The following is a 15,784-nucleotide window of genomic DNA, read 5'->3' on the forward strand; positions in this document are numbered from 1 at the left end:
AGGGGGAGCACTGATGTGTTTGCTCACCAGCAAGCAAAGGGAGAATGTCCCTGGAGTCCCACCAATGAGGTTGATCTGCTAGCTCAAAATTGCAGCTCCAGGCAATCCTAAGAGTGTTGGAGCTCTTCTGAGAGAGTTGCAGCATCCTCTGGCATTTGCCCATTCTCTTCATCCTGATGAGCTTTCTCAAACAAGGTCCATAGTGGCTGGAAGTTGTCTTCTACTTGGAGACTGCATGCAGGAAGATATTCCCCTGATTCTCAGTGTTCACTGCTGTAGAACAAGAAGCTGGGAGCTGCTTCCCAAACTGTAGGTTGAATATTTCCCACATCTTCTCTGAAACTGCCCACAAGTGAACAGTATTATCATCAGCAGGGTACTGAGTGGGATTTGGGGAATGCTGAGTTCATGGTGGTTCGGGAGATACCCAAACATTTTCCCTGGAAAGTAGTTCTGACCAGATACCACAACTTGGTTTCACAGACTTCAGAGTTAATGCTATCACTGTGCTGAACCTCTGACATGCAAACTTTGGGGTATATATCCAGACAGCTGGCAGGTTGCACAAGCAACCTCTCTGTCGAGCATTCATACTACTGATGCTAAGATACCACCCTGAGAGTCTGCGAGGATCACTGCTCAGACCTCTCCTTGGGGCTTTCTGAGGTTTGTGCATCGCACTGCTGCAGACACAGGGAAACAGCTTTCGCCAGGACTGGCATGAGCAGAGCTGCACCGCTTTATTCTGCCTTCAGATCTGGCCCATCATTTTCAGCCACCCCCTATGACTTGTGAAGTTCATCCTGCTTCTTCATTTCTTTAAAGTAAATCCACTAAACCCCGTTCAGCACACTTCTGGTCACTTAGACTCATCAGGCCCGTACTGGTCTCTGGGCAAACACAATGGAAGCATCCCCTGCCCCTTTCCAAAGGACACGCTTCTTCCCTGGGACCAAAGTTAGGTCTTAGGACGAGCCCTGTGCTCCCTCTCCAGCCTTCTCCTGAAGCTCCCAGTTTATGTAGTGGCTCATGCTAAACTATACAAAGCTGAGCTGAGCTGGATGAAAAGCGTCCACTTCTGGCCTTTTGCACTGATTTTGCTCAGATCAAAAGGAGAGCTTCAGTGATATCAAGGCAATTTTGTCTGTCAGCTAGGCCCAAGTACATTTGTTGGGTGCTTTCCCTGAAAGCCACACTGGCTCCTCCAAAGGGAGAAGGAGCATATGGGAATCAGGGCATCTGTCCCTGTCACAGGGTTACTGAAGAGGAGACAAATAAAAAGTTCCAAAATGACACATACCTGTTTCCAAGTTGTGCAGTTTCAGTGTCATTTGACTTTCTCAGGTGTTTCTTAAACCCATCTGATATTTTCATGGGATGAGCCTAGCAGTTCCATAGAAGAACCAGATATATCAGTACGAACCCAGCACTCCCAAGGGGTTCCCACCACCTTTCCTGGGCTTGGTGTGGCACACGAGGGTAGGAGGTGCTTCCTTCCACGGCTAGGAGAAGGGGGATTGGGGAAGAGAGTATGCACTGCACTAATGAATATGGACCTGAACTAACCCACCTTCCTCACCCAGCCACGCTCGCCAGAGCTGAAACGTTAACGTCTTTGTCTTCTCTTGAACTTGCTCTAGGTATCAAACTGGTTTGGAAATAAGAGAATCCGGTACAAGAAGAACATAGGTAAATTTCAAGAGGAAGCCAATATTTATGCTGCCAAAACGGCTGTCACGGCTACCAATGTGTCAGCCCATGGAAGCCAGGCTAACTCACCCTCAACTCCCAATTCAGCTGGTTAGTTTTTGTTTTTTTTTTATTTTGGGTCGTTAGTGTTCGTTTTTCTGTTTGTTTCCCCCCCTCCCTCTAATCTCTCTCTTGTGTTCTCCTTTCGGTTATTTCAATTTTTATTTTCTGGTTTTGGTTGACTCACTTTTGTGGTCTCTTAAAAAAAAAAAAAAAAAAAGGGTTTGTTTTTTGGGGTTGTTTGGGGGGGGTGGTACTTTATTTTCTTTGCTTTTTTTCCCCTCTTTTTTATTTTCTCTCATTTTTTCTCCTCCCCTTCTATGTTCTGGTTTTCGTTGGAAAAACAATGTGATCAGACCTCGTGACTGATGGTGCCGCATTGGGGGTTATATGCATGGATGGTAAACATAGAACCAGTAAAATGATCTGGAAAAAGTTGCTGGGATTGCTTGCATCTCGGGGGGAGAAAAAAAATAATTAAAAAGTTGTTGCATAATAGTTTTGTTTAACTGGGGCTGAAAGCACAAGTGGCCCTAACGGATAAAACCCAGCATTTCTGGGATGTCCTAACTCATGCCATTTTGGGGGTTGTTTTGGGTAGATTTTTATCCTTTGATTTTCTTTCTGTTGTGATTACCTTTGATTGCTTACATGACAGTGTCTGGATCACCTGCAAGAGTGTGCTCTGTGTGAATTTTATTTTCCCTTTGTGTCAGCACGATCCAAGAAAATCCATGGATCGTTCCCTTCCCTTTTCCCCTTTCCTGCCCATTTGCTGTGGTTTCCATTTGTTTGTTTTGAGGGTCAAAGGCACAGAGCACTTTGCCCAGATTTCAACTCCTCCGCTAGAGAACGATGCCTGGTTCATGCGTGATGCCTGCCGCGAGGACGGCCGACCCAAAAATGATCCCAGGCTGCGGTCGGTTGGTTGTGCTCCGCTCCCAAGAGCGATGGGAAATTGGGATTTGTTTAAAAGGAGGGGAAAAAAGGGAACTTCATGGGTGCCATGTACTTCGTTATCCATGCAAATATCTACGTGCCTGTTTTCTTTTTAGGGGTGGGAGGGGGAGTGGGAATGTGCCACTCTTGGGCCGTTGAGCTCAGTGTCTGCTCCTGGTACCCTTTCACCGGGGCGAGATGCCTGCTGTTATCAGGTAGGCTACTGAGAGGAAGGAGATGGTGGGGGAGCAAAGAGGATGGTGGACAGCAGGAGAAGCTGGATGTTGAGTAGACCACCAGCGGTACACCACGCAGATGCTGGTTGCTATCAGGACATGCTTCTGTAGTGAGCGCAACCCTGCCTGTGACAGGTATCAGCGGAGTTGGACCCCAGAAGAACCCCCAGATCTGGAGAATTTGAGTGAAAAGTGGAGAGCCAGTGGTCAAAGAAGGGGAGAAACCAGTGGCGTGGGTCTCTGGCTGATCTCCCAAACCAACCTCATGGCAGGAAGGCAAAGGCAGTGTGTTACCCACAAGCTAATGTAATAAGTGGTGGTTGATCTCTCTGTGCTGGGGAGCTCGTCCACACCTTGCAGGGACTCGTGGATGGCTTGCACAGAATCAAGTGGTAGAAAGCTTATTCAAGTGGTGGAGAGAAGTCCCTACACACAACCCCTTAATTTCCAGGGGATGTGTTACTTGCTAGGGGCCTGCCCCCCCACAGCCACCTAGAGTAGAGATGTTGCAGCTTCTGGTTGCAGGTCAGAAATACTTCTGGGAGGCATCTCTCCCACCTCATTCTCACCCAGGGCTGCTTGTGAGCGAGTTGTGGTGCCTGCTCTGGCTCAGCTGAGGTGCTCAGAGGGCTCAGGTGGATGCATCAGAGTTTTGGAGGGACAGATGGTTTGCAGGGATTTTGTTTGATTCTTTTATTTTTGGTTTGTTTGGGTGGATTTTTCCTTTCTCCTTCCATTGTTTGAACGGCTGAAGATTTAGCTGCAGTTTTAAAAATTTCATCCTTTCCAAACAACTCACTCAAAATACCTGGTCGGGGGGGATGTCCTCGTGACATTAACACCCCCCTGTAGAAAAGGCTGGAGGGTAGAGAGTAGAATTGTGTGGGTTGAGGGAGATAGCTACTGCCTGTGGTGCTGTCTTGCGGTCCACATCAGCTTGGACCAAAGAAACACAGCTTTCCTTCTTTTCTTCTTTCTTCAACCAGAGTCAGATCCAAAGGTCTGGAATAGCAAGGGAAGATTGCTTAAATGGGTTTGGATCTGGCCTGCGTGTAATGGAATAGGCATTTCCCAAGTGCCTGCCCAGTTAAATACTGCTCCAGTGCGAGGCTGTTTCTTTGCCTTCCCCACAGGCAGTAACACGGCTGTTTCAAAGATAAATTGGCTGGTACCCTGCAGTAAACAGCTAAGATAATCCCTGGATAACACTACACTTGCAAGGAAGGACAAACAGTCTTGTTATTAACGGGTAAGACTTGAGCTCCTGGGTCCTCTTTCGGGCTCACTTGTCTGTACTCCAGAAACATCGACCTCTTTTCACGTGCCTAATGTGGCAGCAGTGCTAAAGCAGCACATCAGTGCAAGGGGAGCTTGCGGGCCACGAAGACCCTTCTTCTGCTAGAAGCAAAGTGTTTCTAACCTGGCCCAGATCCCACCACCCTCCCTGTATGCTGCAGCAGTTGTCAGCACTGCAGTTGTCCCTGGGCCAGCCTGCAGACAGTGGGTTTGGATGTCCTTGTAAGTCCTGTCGTGAGAAGACGGCTGTAAGGGCCTCAGGATTTTACCTCCAACAGTGGCATCCCAGGTTGAGATCTCCCCAGCTGAGCCATGCGGATGTAAGAGCTCAGTCAAGCATCCCTGCATTATCACACTGTGGGACAGAGGCATGTCCTGAGGACATCTGGAGTCGTGTGAGTCTCCCCTGCTTCAGGTGGTCCTGTAGGTGCTAGCAGCAAGAAGCACACCTGTACATGCTGGGTCTGAAATACCTGTCTGTGAAGGATTTGGAGGATGGTGTCAAGGGCCCTGAGCCATCCAGATGTGCTGAATTGCCCTGGGAGAGACGTGGAAGTGGGTGAAGAGGTGAAGGACTAAAAGGAGTGATGCTTCTCCTTTTACACCATAGACTTCTTTCTGTTTTCAGATCATTGGCTGAGACTTTGGTGAGGAGGGAGCCTGAGCAAAGATAGGGTTTGCTGGGAATTTGTAGGACCTTCTGATGTAAATACATCATAGGGCATGTGGAAAGAACGAGAGTAGACAGAGGACAGGTCATGGGAAAGAAGCAACCAGCAATGTAGTCCCTGGAGGGCCATGATGTTGGAAGAGGAGCTGGAACTGGATGCAATGGGACCTGGGACAGGAGCTAAATTCATTTCTGCTGTGGCTATGCAGGCCCATCTGTTCTCTGCATTGATGCCCATGTTACTGGAGATTGGTGAATGGCTACAGTCAGTCAAAGAGATTGGCCACACATTGACAAGGGCAGGGATGGCATCTGTCTAGCCATCTGGCACGTTCAAAGCAGGGTCCCCCATCCTCGGTCACCCAGGCCTGAATGTCAAACACCTTTTCATCCTGAATACGCACAGTTGGGCTTTATCAGCCAGATGTTCAAATAAGCTGAGATGTCTGGCTCATTTGGGCTAACAACTCCCCGTCCTCACTTTGATTGCCTGGACAATCTCAGCACAAAAACCACATGGCAAATGAAAGCTATTTTATGTGGGCAGACCCTTTTGCCTACCAGAGTCCTCAAGGGCCACACACAGGTGATGACATCCAGTGAAATCTTCCATGCAGAGCACTCAGAATTGCCCTGAACTGTTTTTTTCCTGTTCACCCTTTTGTTTTGTAAAAATCCTCTGGCAAAGCTGCCGATGGAGGGGATCATGCTCTCTGGAAATGTACTTCATCAGGCACAGGCCTAATTGCTGTATCTTATCTTCTCTGCCTTCGTCTGTTTGTGGCAATCACTTGTGCAAAGCACAGCGCTGGAGAGGACCCTGCTTCAGCAGAGAGGCTCTTCTGGTCATGGTCTCACTGTCTTGAGTGTTGGTTGGCAAGTGAAAAAGAACAAATGTCCTGCCGGCTCATCCCAGGCTTTTTCACCTGCTATCAAACTCAGTGGCTTTGTCCATCAAGTTCTTCCCTCATCTTCAGCCATGGTAGAAACACAAGGAAAAGTTACAGGGTGGGTAAATGCTGTGCTCTCAGTGCATGTATGTCATTGCCATTGACTTCAACTAGGAGTCTTGTATACATGACCAAAGTTGACTTTGGTGGTTCAGTGCGCTGGATTTCTGTCTCATAGGTCCTAGGTGGTACGAGGCAGCCGATGAGGATGGCTTGATTTCAGCTCCAACGAACGCCATTACCACATTTGTTTATTCTTGATGCCGCTGGAATTGTCAGATACTTTAGAGAAAAGGACTTGTTAGATGTCCCGGAAAATTTGAGGTGGAAGTTGAGGTTGAACATTAGAGAAGACGTCAGAGGCTGGAGAAGAAGCTCTCTGAAGAGGTAGAGAAATGGTGCAAGAAAAAACAGCAGTCAAGCTTGTGAAGATTTTTGAACTGGAGGCAAACTTGAAGTGGGTTCTGCTCATCAGAAATGTTAGGGGTGGAAGAAATTTGCGGACACAGTTTAGATGTATAGGCTTTTCACCTGGTGGCAAGATCTGACTGTGTAGCTTGTTTGAACATTTCCAGCACTCTTCCTGAAGCTGGTGATGACCTGATAGGAACTCAACACTAAGGAATAGTGGTGGTAGGTCTTGGGTTTGGTAAGATGTCTGAATACTGAAGACGAACCACCGTTCCACACTGCTACAAGTCATGAAAACTGTTGTTTTTTCTGGTGTTTTGGTTTGTTTGTTTGTTTGGTTGGGTTTTTTTTTTTGTCTGCACACAATAGCATCAAGGGACTTCCATACCAAGATCAGAGCTCTTTCCTCCTGGGTTCACAAGTTCAAAGGTGGTTGTTATCTCTCAGATCTTGAAGAGCCCCAAATCAAATTATGACCACTGAAGATCTTGGGTATGTTCACAATGGAGCCTTTCAGAGGGACAGATTAGATTTATGATGGAGCCTCCTCTAGTGGAAGGATTTGACTTGTATTCCCAGATCTTGTCTCCGTGGAGGATACCAGAGTCTTAATTTTCAGGGCTCTTTGCATGAAGATCCCTCTTAGCCGTGTCTCTGAGACTTTGGGCCATCGTAATTTTCATACATGGCTAGTACGTAGACAGCAGAGTGCTGAAGCAGCAGAGCGGCAACGCAAAGGGCTCTGCAATTACGGCTCTGATACAAATGCATCCATACGTGCGGGGCCATTGGTATGCGCATATTTATCTTTGCATCCACATCAGCAGCATGACATATTTACCGTTTAGATATGCACATATATTGTAAAAATACCCTGTGCCAATAGCAGTGTATATCTTGTAAGTGACATCTCCAGCGCTTCTCGTGATTTCCAAGACACCGGCACTCTTCAGAACTAGAGTTTGTGGCTGTTTGTTTATTTTTATTTCCTCCCTCCCAGTCTCAATTTTACGGCCAGGTTTGTTAAGTTTCAATAAAATATCGGTTAAGTTTATGGCATTTTTATTTGTTGTTATTGTTATAATTTTCTTTTGGTAGGGGAAAGTGGGATGAAATGTTGCTCTGCTGGGGGCAGAGCGATAGCGGTGCCCTGTCAGGTGCTCAGGGATTCCCGAATCCTCTTCTCAGCTCTGCCACTGATTATTTGTGTGATCTCAAAGGTTTCTGCTCACCTTAAAAGAACAGGAGAATATTCTCTGCTTCTTGTGAGCACTAGCTGCAGAGTCCTTTGGTTCTCAGCCGCTGCAGGAGTACGAAGCCACGTTACTGCCCTGTGCTTGTATGTCGGTGGTCAAAGTGATCATTCAGAAAACCGGGTAGGAAGCACCTTTGTGTATGTGAAAAGTGCCCATCTTCATGCTTAAAGTTGAGCATTGTCAGGGCGGGCTATCCTCAGTCTGGCAGCAAATTTCCTTAGGTTTTTTGGCCTTTAAAATAGCAAGTAACCTGAGAGGTTGGGAAGTGACAGGAGCCCTTTGCCAGCTGAGCAGAGGAGGTGATGGTTACAGCTGCCTTCTGACTAGTCCTGGTGATTTTACGCAGCGCTGTGGGATTGCTCTCTGGAACAGGTTGGGCAGGGTTGACAGTGAGCACAGACAATGAGCCATTTCGGGCTCTGCTCTTTGCAGGCACCGGTGGGAGTGTCCTGATCCAGGACTCACTGTGCTCAACTTGAGTCTCTTTACTGTCTTGGGCATTGTATCTAGCAGCGATGTTTCTGCTTTCCTTCAACTCTGAGAATTTCCAGCACCTGACAAAAGAGCCAGTTGCAGAGAAAACAGCAGAGAGTTTAGTGAACGTGAAGTCTCCAGCATAGACCTGCCACCTGCTCCCTGACCTTTCTTGGAGGCGGCTTGCTTCAGAGGAGCCTTCCTGGTTCACCTCCAGGGCAGAGCTGGGGTCTGTCCAGAGTGTTTCTTCCCTCTCCAGCAAAGGGAGGGGAATCGCCAGGCATTTCTCAGAGCATACGCATGAGCCATAGTTGGGCAATTCCACCAGGACTGTGGTTGCCAGTCTTCCAAGTTGGAAGTGGCAGTGGAGATGGTGAGAGTGTATTTGGGGTTGGAGCTGAAAGTGTAGCTGACCTGGGCCCCTGAAGTCTCTCCTTTCCAAAGCTAACGTCATGTATATAACCAAACCTTGCACGTTGAGCTGTCTCACACTTAACGCGCTGATCTGCACGATAAGTTCTGAAATAATCCCATAAAACCTTTTTATTTATTTTTAACCCCCTTCCCTCCTTCCCCGCCTTCCAGTTACATGATGGGTTTGTTTTTCCCGTTCAGTAGTTGAGGAGGTGCTCAGATATCTTGAAGCTGGAAGCAGAAAACCTTGTTTCTGCAAAGGCGGGATTTTTTTTTTTTCTTTTCATTTGATTTTTTTTTTTTTTTTCTCCTGATCCCACCCAGTTGTCTTCACCGTTATCGTTTTTTAGCGTAACGTTGGCGACTGGTGCATGCGGTGGGGAATTTGCTCACGGAGCTCGTTCTTCTGGGGCAGCTGGCCCAGGTGGGCTGTGACACCCTCGCGTTCTCTCATGGCCCATCACGATGAAAGACACTTGCCAGCGTGATGGGTACTGGGAGTCTGGCCTAGGTGCCTTCACGTTTTTACAAGCCTTCACTCCTGGTGCACTGCAGTTCCCACCAGCGATGGGTTCCTGAAGTCCTGCAGGCAAACCCCACGCACCGCGCCCTCGCCGAGCTCCCCACGGCTCAGCAGGACCTCCGGCCCTGGAACTGGATGGTGTCTGGAGGTGCTCACCCTGCAGAGAGCAGCACGGTGTAGATTTACCCACCCCGATCTGAGCTTCTCGGAAACAGCACTAGCGTGGGCCTCGTTTGCCCTGCTGAAAAGGTCTTCTGCTCTTGATAGCAAGCCTTGTTTGGGTAATTCTGTTCTCCAGCGCAGTCTGCCGGGTGGACATCTCCAACAACCAAGATTTTCAAAGCTGCCTGAAGGATTTTGATGCCCTGAAGTTAAGGGAAAGGGCTGTCCACGTCCTCCAGGCTGGCTTTTGTTTGTCTCGGTCAAAAGCATGAAGAATCCTTCCTCCAGCTGAGGAGCTGTTGAAGAATGTTCTTGGCATTGAGCTGTAACAACATGTGGCTTTGAATAACCTCCAAGAGTGCATCCTTTTATTTGCTTGCTCTGTTCTTCATACTACTAACCTGACTGTGTTTTGTTTTTGTGGTTGCTTTGCATGTTGTTTCTTCCTCTTGGCTGAGAGTCATGGGGTGGATCTTTTTCCTTTCTGTGATTCAGGTGCCTCACTCTTTCCTTTCCAGGTTCTTCCAGTTCTTTTAACATGTCAAACTCTGGAGATTTGTTCATGAGCGTGCAGTCTCTCAATGGGGATTCTTACCAAGGGGCCCAGGTTGGAGCCAACGTGCAGTCACAGGTAGGGACCCATCCGATGTACTGCCAGTGAATGCATTAGTGTTGGAAGAGCCTTTGATTGTATTGGCACTTCTCCCTCCTGTCCGAAAAGAGCAAATCTCAACCAGCACAAACAAACCAACCAACACTGAAAAAAGGCAAACCAAACCGAAAAAACAACCAACCAACCAAAAAAAGCAACAGCAACAACCACCAAAAAAAAAAAAAAATCAATCCAAAAGAAACCAAAACCAAACACCCAACCAAACCAACAACCATGGTCTTGAGGAGACTTGCCCACACTTTGTGAATGCATTTGGCTCTGGCTTGATAGTCATACTAGGAGGAGAGGAGGTTTAGGAGAACAGGCACAAACTCAAACAAAAGCAGCTGAGGTTTAGGTTCTGCTTGCTTTATTCTTCCAAGGGAAGGGGCCAGATGTTTGGACTGGTGTCTCGTTTTACAAGGCTTCCACTTACTCCTTTGATACCGAACCAGGTGCCTGCTGAAAGGCAAGAAATGTTCAAATACACAGCTAGATTTTTTTTTTTTTTTTTTTTTTAATTAAAATCCACCCTTCACCGTCTCCCCACATCCCCAGAGCACAGGCATTCACTCCACCCATGTACACACCAGCAAGACAGAGCGAGGGAGTTTTGAGCAGCGTTACTGAAACATCAACCCATGCTTTGGGCAAAAAGAAAGAATTTAAAATAGCCAGGAACTCACTCAGATGTCCCACCTCCCATCCGATGTCCAGATGTGCCATGAGTCCACTCTCTGGCGCCTAAGGCTCCGTACTGTGTTGAGAGACGACAGCCACTCTGACACTTCTGCATCAGGCAAGGAGAGCTCTCTAAAGCCGAGGTTGCTCCCCTCGCTGTGCTGGACGCAGAGCAAGCGTGCCACCCGTGGGCAACGAGATGTGCTCGCCACGCGTGCCACTGCCGGGGCTGGGCTGGGGGAGTGGAGGGAGAGGAATGGGGCTTCTGGAAGAGACCTGCCGGTGCCTTTGCCACGGTAGGTATGTTTCCTTTCTGGGCCCTCCGAAATGAAGGCGCTCGGCCGACTGAGGATCTCCTTCCACTGCCGTGAGCTTCCCAGTGCTTGGGGTGGAAGGGGGTAGGGGTAGGAACGTGGGTCCTCGAGCGCGATGGTGGAGCTGGCCACGGCGATGTCCTCCAGGAGGTCCCACCCCACGCTTGCCACGCTGTTGTCCCTCTCCGCTCTTTTTGTTGAAAGGCTTGGGAGCAAGGAGAGCGCGACGGGGGCCTCTGGGGCAGGCGGGGGGTGGTGAGGGAGGAGGGAGCGATCCTCTGGCTCAGCTCTTGCCACAAGACCAACTGTGGTTCTCTTTTACCCCTCTTTAAATGTATACCTTCATTTTTATTTTTATTATTATTACTGGTTTTTTGTTTTTATCTTGCCAAAGATGAACCGAAGCGTCTTTGCCCACTAACCTTTCATTCACTCTAATTTATGTCTTTGTTGTCGTTGGTCTGTTTAGGTGGATACCCTTCGCCATGTTATCAGCCAGACAGGAGGATACAGTGACGGACTCGCAGCAAGTCAGATGTATAGTCCGCAGGGCATCAGTGTAAGAAAAAAAAAATAGGCTCGGGTTCTTGTTTTTATTTTGTTTTTTGTTTTTTGGGTTTTTTTCATTTTTGTTCTCTCACTACCAATTATTTCAAAGCCATAGGGCTCAGAATGCCACTTAGTAGGACTTGTCTTTGCTTTTACGGTCACCTAGTTTATTGCTTCTGTATCGGTCACGCCAACGGGCAGAGCTTTGCCCACAAAAAAAAAAGTGGCGACCGGGCAGGCTTTGTGCAGGCAGCTGGCGTCTAGGACTGTCAGAGCCGATCAGCGTTCGCCCGGCACCTGCGGCCACACGCGCTCGGCCGAGAGGAGCTGCTAAACAGGTGACACCTCGCGTAACCGCGGTGGGGAGTGTCACCGCAAACGCCCTGGTCCGGAGGTGGCTCCACGCGGAGGCCAGTGGCACCATCCCGGAGCGACCGTCTAAAAATAACCCATCCCTGGCCGGCATCTGGAAGCACGGTGGTGATGGGGTTGGCAGCAATAAGGATTGCAAATAAAAGGAGGGGGGGAAAAAAAAAAAAAAACAAACAAAAAAAAACCAAAGCCAACCAACATCAACCCAAGAAAACCTCGCCCAACCGGACTAGAGGAGGATGCGAGGGGGAGGGCGGTCTCCAGAGCATCTTCTCCTTGTTCTTGGGTGCGCTGGCGGGTTCTGACTAGCATGAAAATTCGTAGCGACAAGCTGTGTCACGCAGGGGGAAATCGATCAGACACACACAAGGAGAACCCAGTGTAGATTCGGGACAGCAATCCAACTTCATTTCTCAGATCAATCGTCCGCCATCTCAGCGGGGGTGACAGCAAGCCGGGAGAAGAGGGCAGCCTGGAAAAGGAGGCTGTGAGCGCCGAGTGGGTGGTGGTGGTGGCGTCCGGGGTGGCACGGAGGAGGGGGCGGCTGGCCCTGGCCGTGGCCGGCTGCCGCGGTCCCCGTCGAGGAGGCTGAAGGTTGAGGTGGGGTGGTCTCAGGAAGGTGACGGTCCTCCAGGTGGGACAGTGGTCCTGCAGCCGAGCACCCCGGCGGAGCGCACCGTCCGGTCCCATCGCCCTCCCGGCCAAGGCTTGTGCCGTTTGTCACCTCGTCTGTGACAATCTTCGGGCCGTCGGCGTGCGAGCGGCCACCGCCGGCGCGGGGGGAGAGGGTTCAGGGAGAGGGGTGCAGCGGGACGGGGGGCTGCGCTCCCCTCTCCTGCGGGCGCCGGGGCTTAGCGGGCGGCTTGACGTCAGGAAGCAGAGGCAGGGAGGATTTGTGAAGTAATGTAATTGAACATGTGCAGATAATTATGTCTCATTACATAAGCCCATCGCAAAAACGGCGCTTGGAAATGCCACATGAAAGAGCCTATCGTTCCGCATTAATTTCTCCATGCGCTGAATTTATTCCCTTTCTGGCTTTTTAATACTTGGAGAGTAAATGAATCGCAGGCTGATCATGATAAGAGATGATACTTTTGTATAAATTAAAATACCCCCAAGGAAAGAGGTTGAGCTGATTACAGTTGTAGCTGGCTTGGAAAACAACAGTGGGCTGGGTTAAGCCAAAATCTGGGGGGGAGGATTGCTGCTGGGGATTACAAGGCAGGGAGAGGAGAAGAAAGAGGTAGCGGAGACTCAAAAGCTGAATTGGTCAAGGAGAGCAGGGCTGCTGTTGCTGGCTGTGGTAGTGGGAGAACCAGGGTTAACCGCAAGCAGTACTGGGAATTGGTTGAGCTGGGAGCATCGGGGGCTCAGCGGTGCCCCCTGCGCTTCCCAGATGGGGGTCTAGCATGGTGGCATCTCCTGGCTCCTCAGGCTGGTTTTCAGGGAAGGCAGGAAGTCAAATTGGCCTGAATTGGATGTTGCTCAGAGAGGGGCAGGGTGGCAAGTGGGCAAAGGGACCACCCAGGTTTCGGGGTGATGCCTCATCTCCCCATAAAGCTGTGGTAGGCACGGGGAGCAAGGCACAGAGTCCGGAGCTGGGCGGATAGTTTAGGAAGCATCTTCTGGGTCATCCCTCTGTCCCCAGATGTTTTGCTTCCCCCGTATCCTGGGCAGCATGCTCCCGCCTGTAGCTTCTGTTGTCACTTAATGTCTTCCCATCTCGCTAGGTCCCTTGATGGACCCCAGTTTGTCCACCCCTGCAGTGTGACTGCCTTCTGAGAAGCATTCGGCAAGGTCCTGGGGAGCTGCTCAGTGCAGGCAGGGTGCCTGTCTCGCAGCAGGCAGGGCTTCCCTGCCTCTCCCCTGAACCCTGTGATGCCAAGGAAGGGCAGCAGGACGCGGAGGAAAGCTGCTAGTGAGACAAAAAGCTGCCGTCCCGGCGTCACCCAAGCATCCCCATGAGCTGCTGGAAGGAGATGAGCCGAAACCTATCCAAGAGCCCTGTCACAACGATGTCTGCACGGGGCTGAGGTTAAGTCATCCCCCCAAGCCCGTCAGGGCTGGGAAGTCAGCGGCAGGTTGCCCAGCTTCACCGCTGCAAACCTTGGCAGGGGAGGCACCGCTTGGGGTTTGCCTTCCTCGATGGAGGATGAATTTTTAAATGCGTGTAAGTCGTGACAGCTGAGGACAGGAATCTACCCAAAGCCCCGTTCCCTCCGTGGCTCTGCTGCTCGACGGCTGACAGACCTCTCCGTGGGGCAAAAAGGGATGGAGTCAGTTCTGCATCGTTAGCAGGATAATGGGTGTTGTCCCAGCCATTGCCATCTCTGTGACCCGCAGCAGTGGCTGAGGCAGAGCAAGAACAGCCGCCTCCTCCTCTGCAGGTGGAGACAGCGTTGGGCAGCACTGGTCCCAGCAAAGGACAGGGATGCTCTTGGTGATGGAGGGATGGTAGATGCAGGAGCTGTCTTGAGGGTGCCCAGCCTTGGATAGCACTGAGAGGAAGGAGGGACCCCCCAACCTGAAAGGAGGGGATGTCTGGGGCCTGATTCAGCCCTTTTTGCAAGCTTCAAGGTTGAGGGGGTTTGCATGGTTAAGTGTCTGGGTCCGTCTGGACAGTGCTCGTTTGTGGGGGTCTGCATGTGTACTGAACCAGAGGTCCCCGAGGCTAGGGGTTTCAGAGCATTTAGATGTCCAGGTTGTAGTGGATTCCAGCAGAAGTTGGGTCTTTGTTGCCCTAATCCTCTGGAGGGTCCCAACCCAAAACATCGCCCTTCCTGCGCTGCCCCGTGATTGTAAATCCGCAGTGTTTTAGTTCCATCTGCTAAGGAGTGAATGAGCTATAGTCATCTTAAGGAAAAACCATTTCAGAAATTTATTTTTGGACTTTATTTAACTTAATTTATAGATCATTTAAAAGTCTAAAATGAGAGGCTATTTTTAAAGTTCATCAGAGTGCAAAGTTTTTGATTTAAAACCACTGTCGTGCAGAACTGTGCCTATTCACAGAGCAGTGTGTGTGACTGTGATGGCCGTGGTCAGTGGCAGGGTGTGCCATTGAGTTTTGTGTCCATTCTTGTTGGTGAGGATCACCAGGCACTGGTAGATCTCATATCCCGAGGCCTCCTCGCTTGTGCTGAGACCCTTTTCTCCAAGAATTTGAGCCTTGAAAAGAAAGTTGCTGCTGCGTTCCTCAGCGAACTGTGGTTCGCCATCACAACCAAGCTACGGTTCATGATGATGATCACAAGCTGGTGTGTGGGAGTTGATTGGCAAGACTTCGGTGCCCGAGCTCCATCCATCAGGGATGCCTTGGTGTGTCCTGAAGACTGCCACCATGACCCTTGGAAAGTGATGGCCAGACAAGGCTGGATTCTCTGGTGTGTAGTAAGAGCTTCAGTGTTTATCATAAGGAGACCCTGATGCAAGCTCTTGAAAGCTCAAGAGGTCTGAAACTTCTTTGAGGCTGCTACCCATCTCTGAGACTTACCGGTATCTGGTGTGTTTGGAGGCTGACCTGACATCCTGCCCCGTCAATGGTGGGACACGGATTTGGTCACAGAAGGTGGCACGTCGAGACAGCCTCCGTGAGGAGCAGAAGGCGCCTTTAAAAATTGGCAGGAAGTCACCTCCCAGCCCCACGTAGGAGGCCCGGGCAGAGAGCCAGCCAGGCTTGCTGGAGGAGACAAAAATGCTGAGAGACCCATGGAAACAGGCACCAAACCCAGTTGCTTCAGCAAACCATCACAGGGGCTCCACCACTTGGACAGTCACCAAGGCCTTGCCTGTGTTCTGTCACCAGAAGGTGACATGAAGAGGTGTCCTGGAGACCATTGCCCTGTGTTTGGCTTCTGCCCCTCCTGAAGAAGTCACAGCTATGTGTCTGTGGGGAGCAGCAGCGTCCTCAGAAGACCCCCTCGTCTTTGAGGGAGATCCCAAGGGATTTACTACAGTCAGATCCCAAGGGATGTCTTTGCTTCGGAAAGAGGCAGGGCTGGCTGGGTGGAACTGGATGCATCCTGCACATGACTTGGTCCATGCAGCAACGGGGTGAACCCCAGGAAAGGAGGGGTGAGTATGGATGGTGCCTACTTGCCCTCTGCCTGGGGAAGGATCCAGCCTCCTCGCCA

At 50.1% G+C, this 15,784-nt stretch overlaps 1 protein-coding gene across 3 annotated transcripts in view; it reads left to right on the forward strand.

Moving 5' to 3' along the window:
* PBX1 (PBX homeobox 1) overlaps positions 1-15,784 on the forward strand; it is a 131,802-nt gene that overhangs the window by 113,344 nt on the left and 2,674 nt on the right. For 2 of the 3 annotated variants that reach the window (XM_042806565.1, XM_032998588.2), the window contains 3 exons: positions 1,641-1,800; positions 9,599-9,711; positions 11,197-11,286. In XM_042806565.1, the coding sequence (XP_042662499.1) occupies positions 1,641-1,800; positions 9,599-9,711; positions 11,197-11,286 (363 nt within the window). The remainder of the gene's footprint in view (positions 1-1,640; positions 1,801-9,598; positions 9,712-11,196; positions 11,287-15,784) is intronic. The other variant, XM_042806558.1, reaches the window with a different exon arrangement.

This window comes from Tyto alba, unplaced genomic scaffold (genome assembly GCF_018691265.1).
Source record: "Tyto alba isolate M040663 unplaced genomic scaffold, T.alba_DEE_v4.0 Super-Scaffold_1000006, whole genome shotgun sequence".
Lineage (NCBI taxonomy): Eukaryota > Metazoa > Chordata > Aves > Strigiformes > Tytonidae > Tyto > Tyto alba.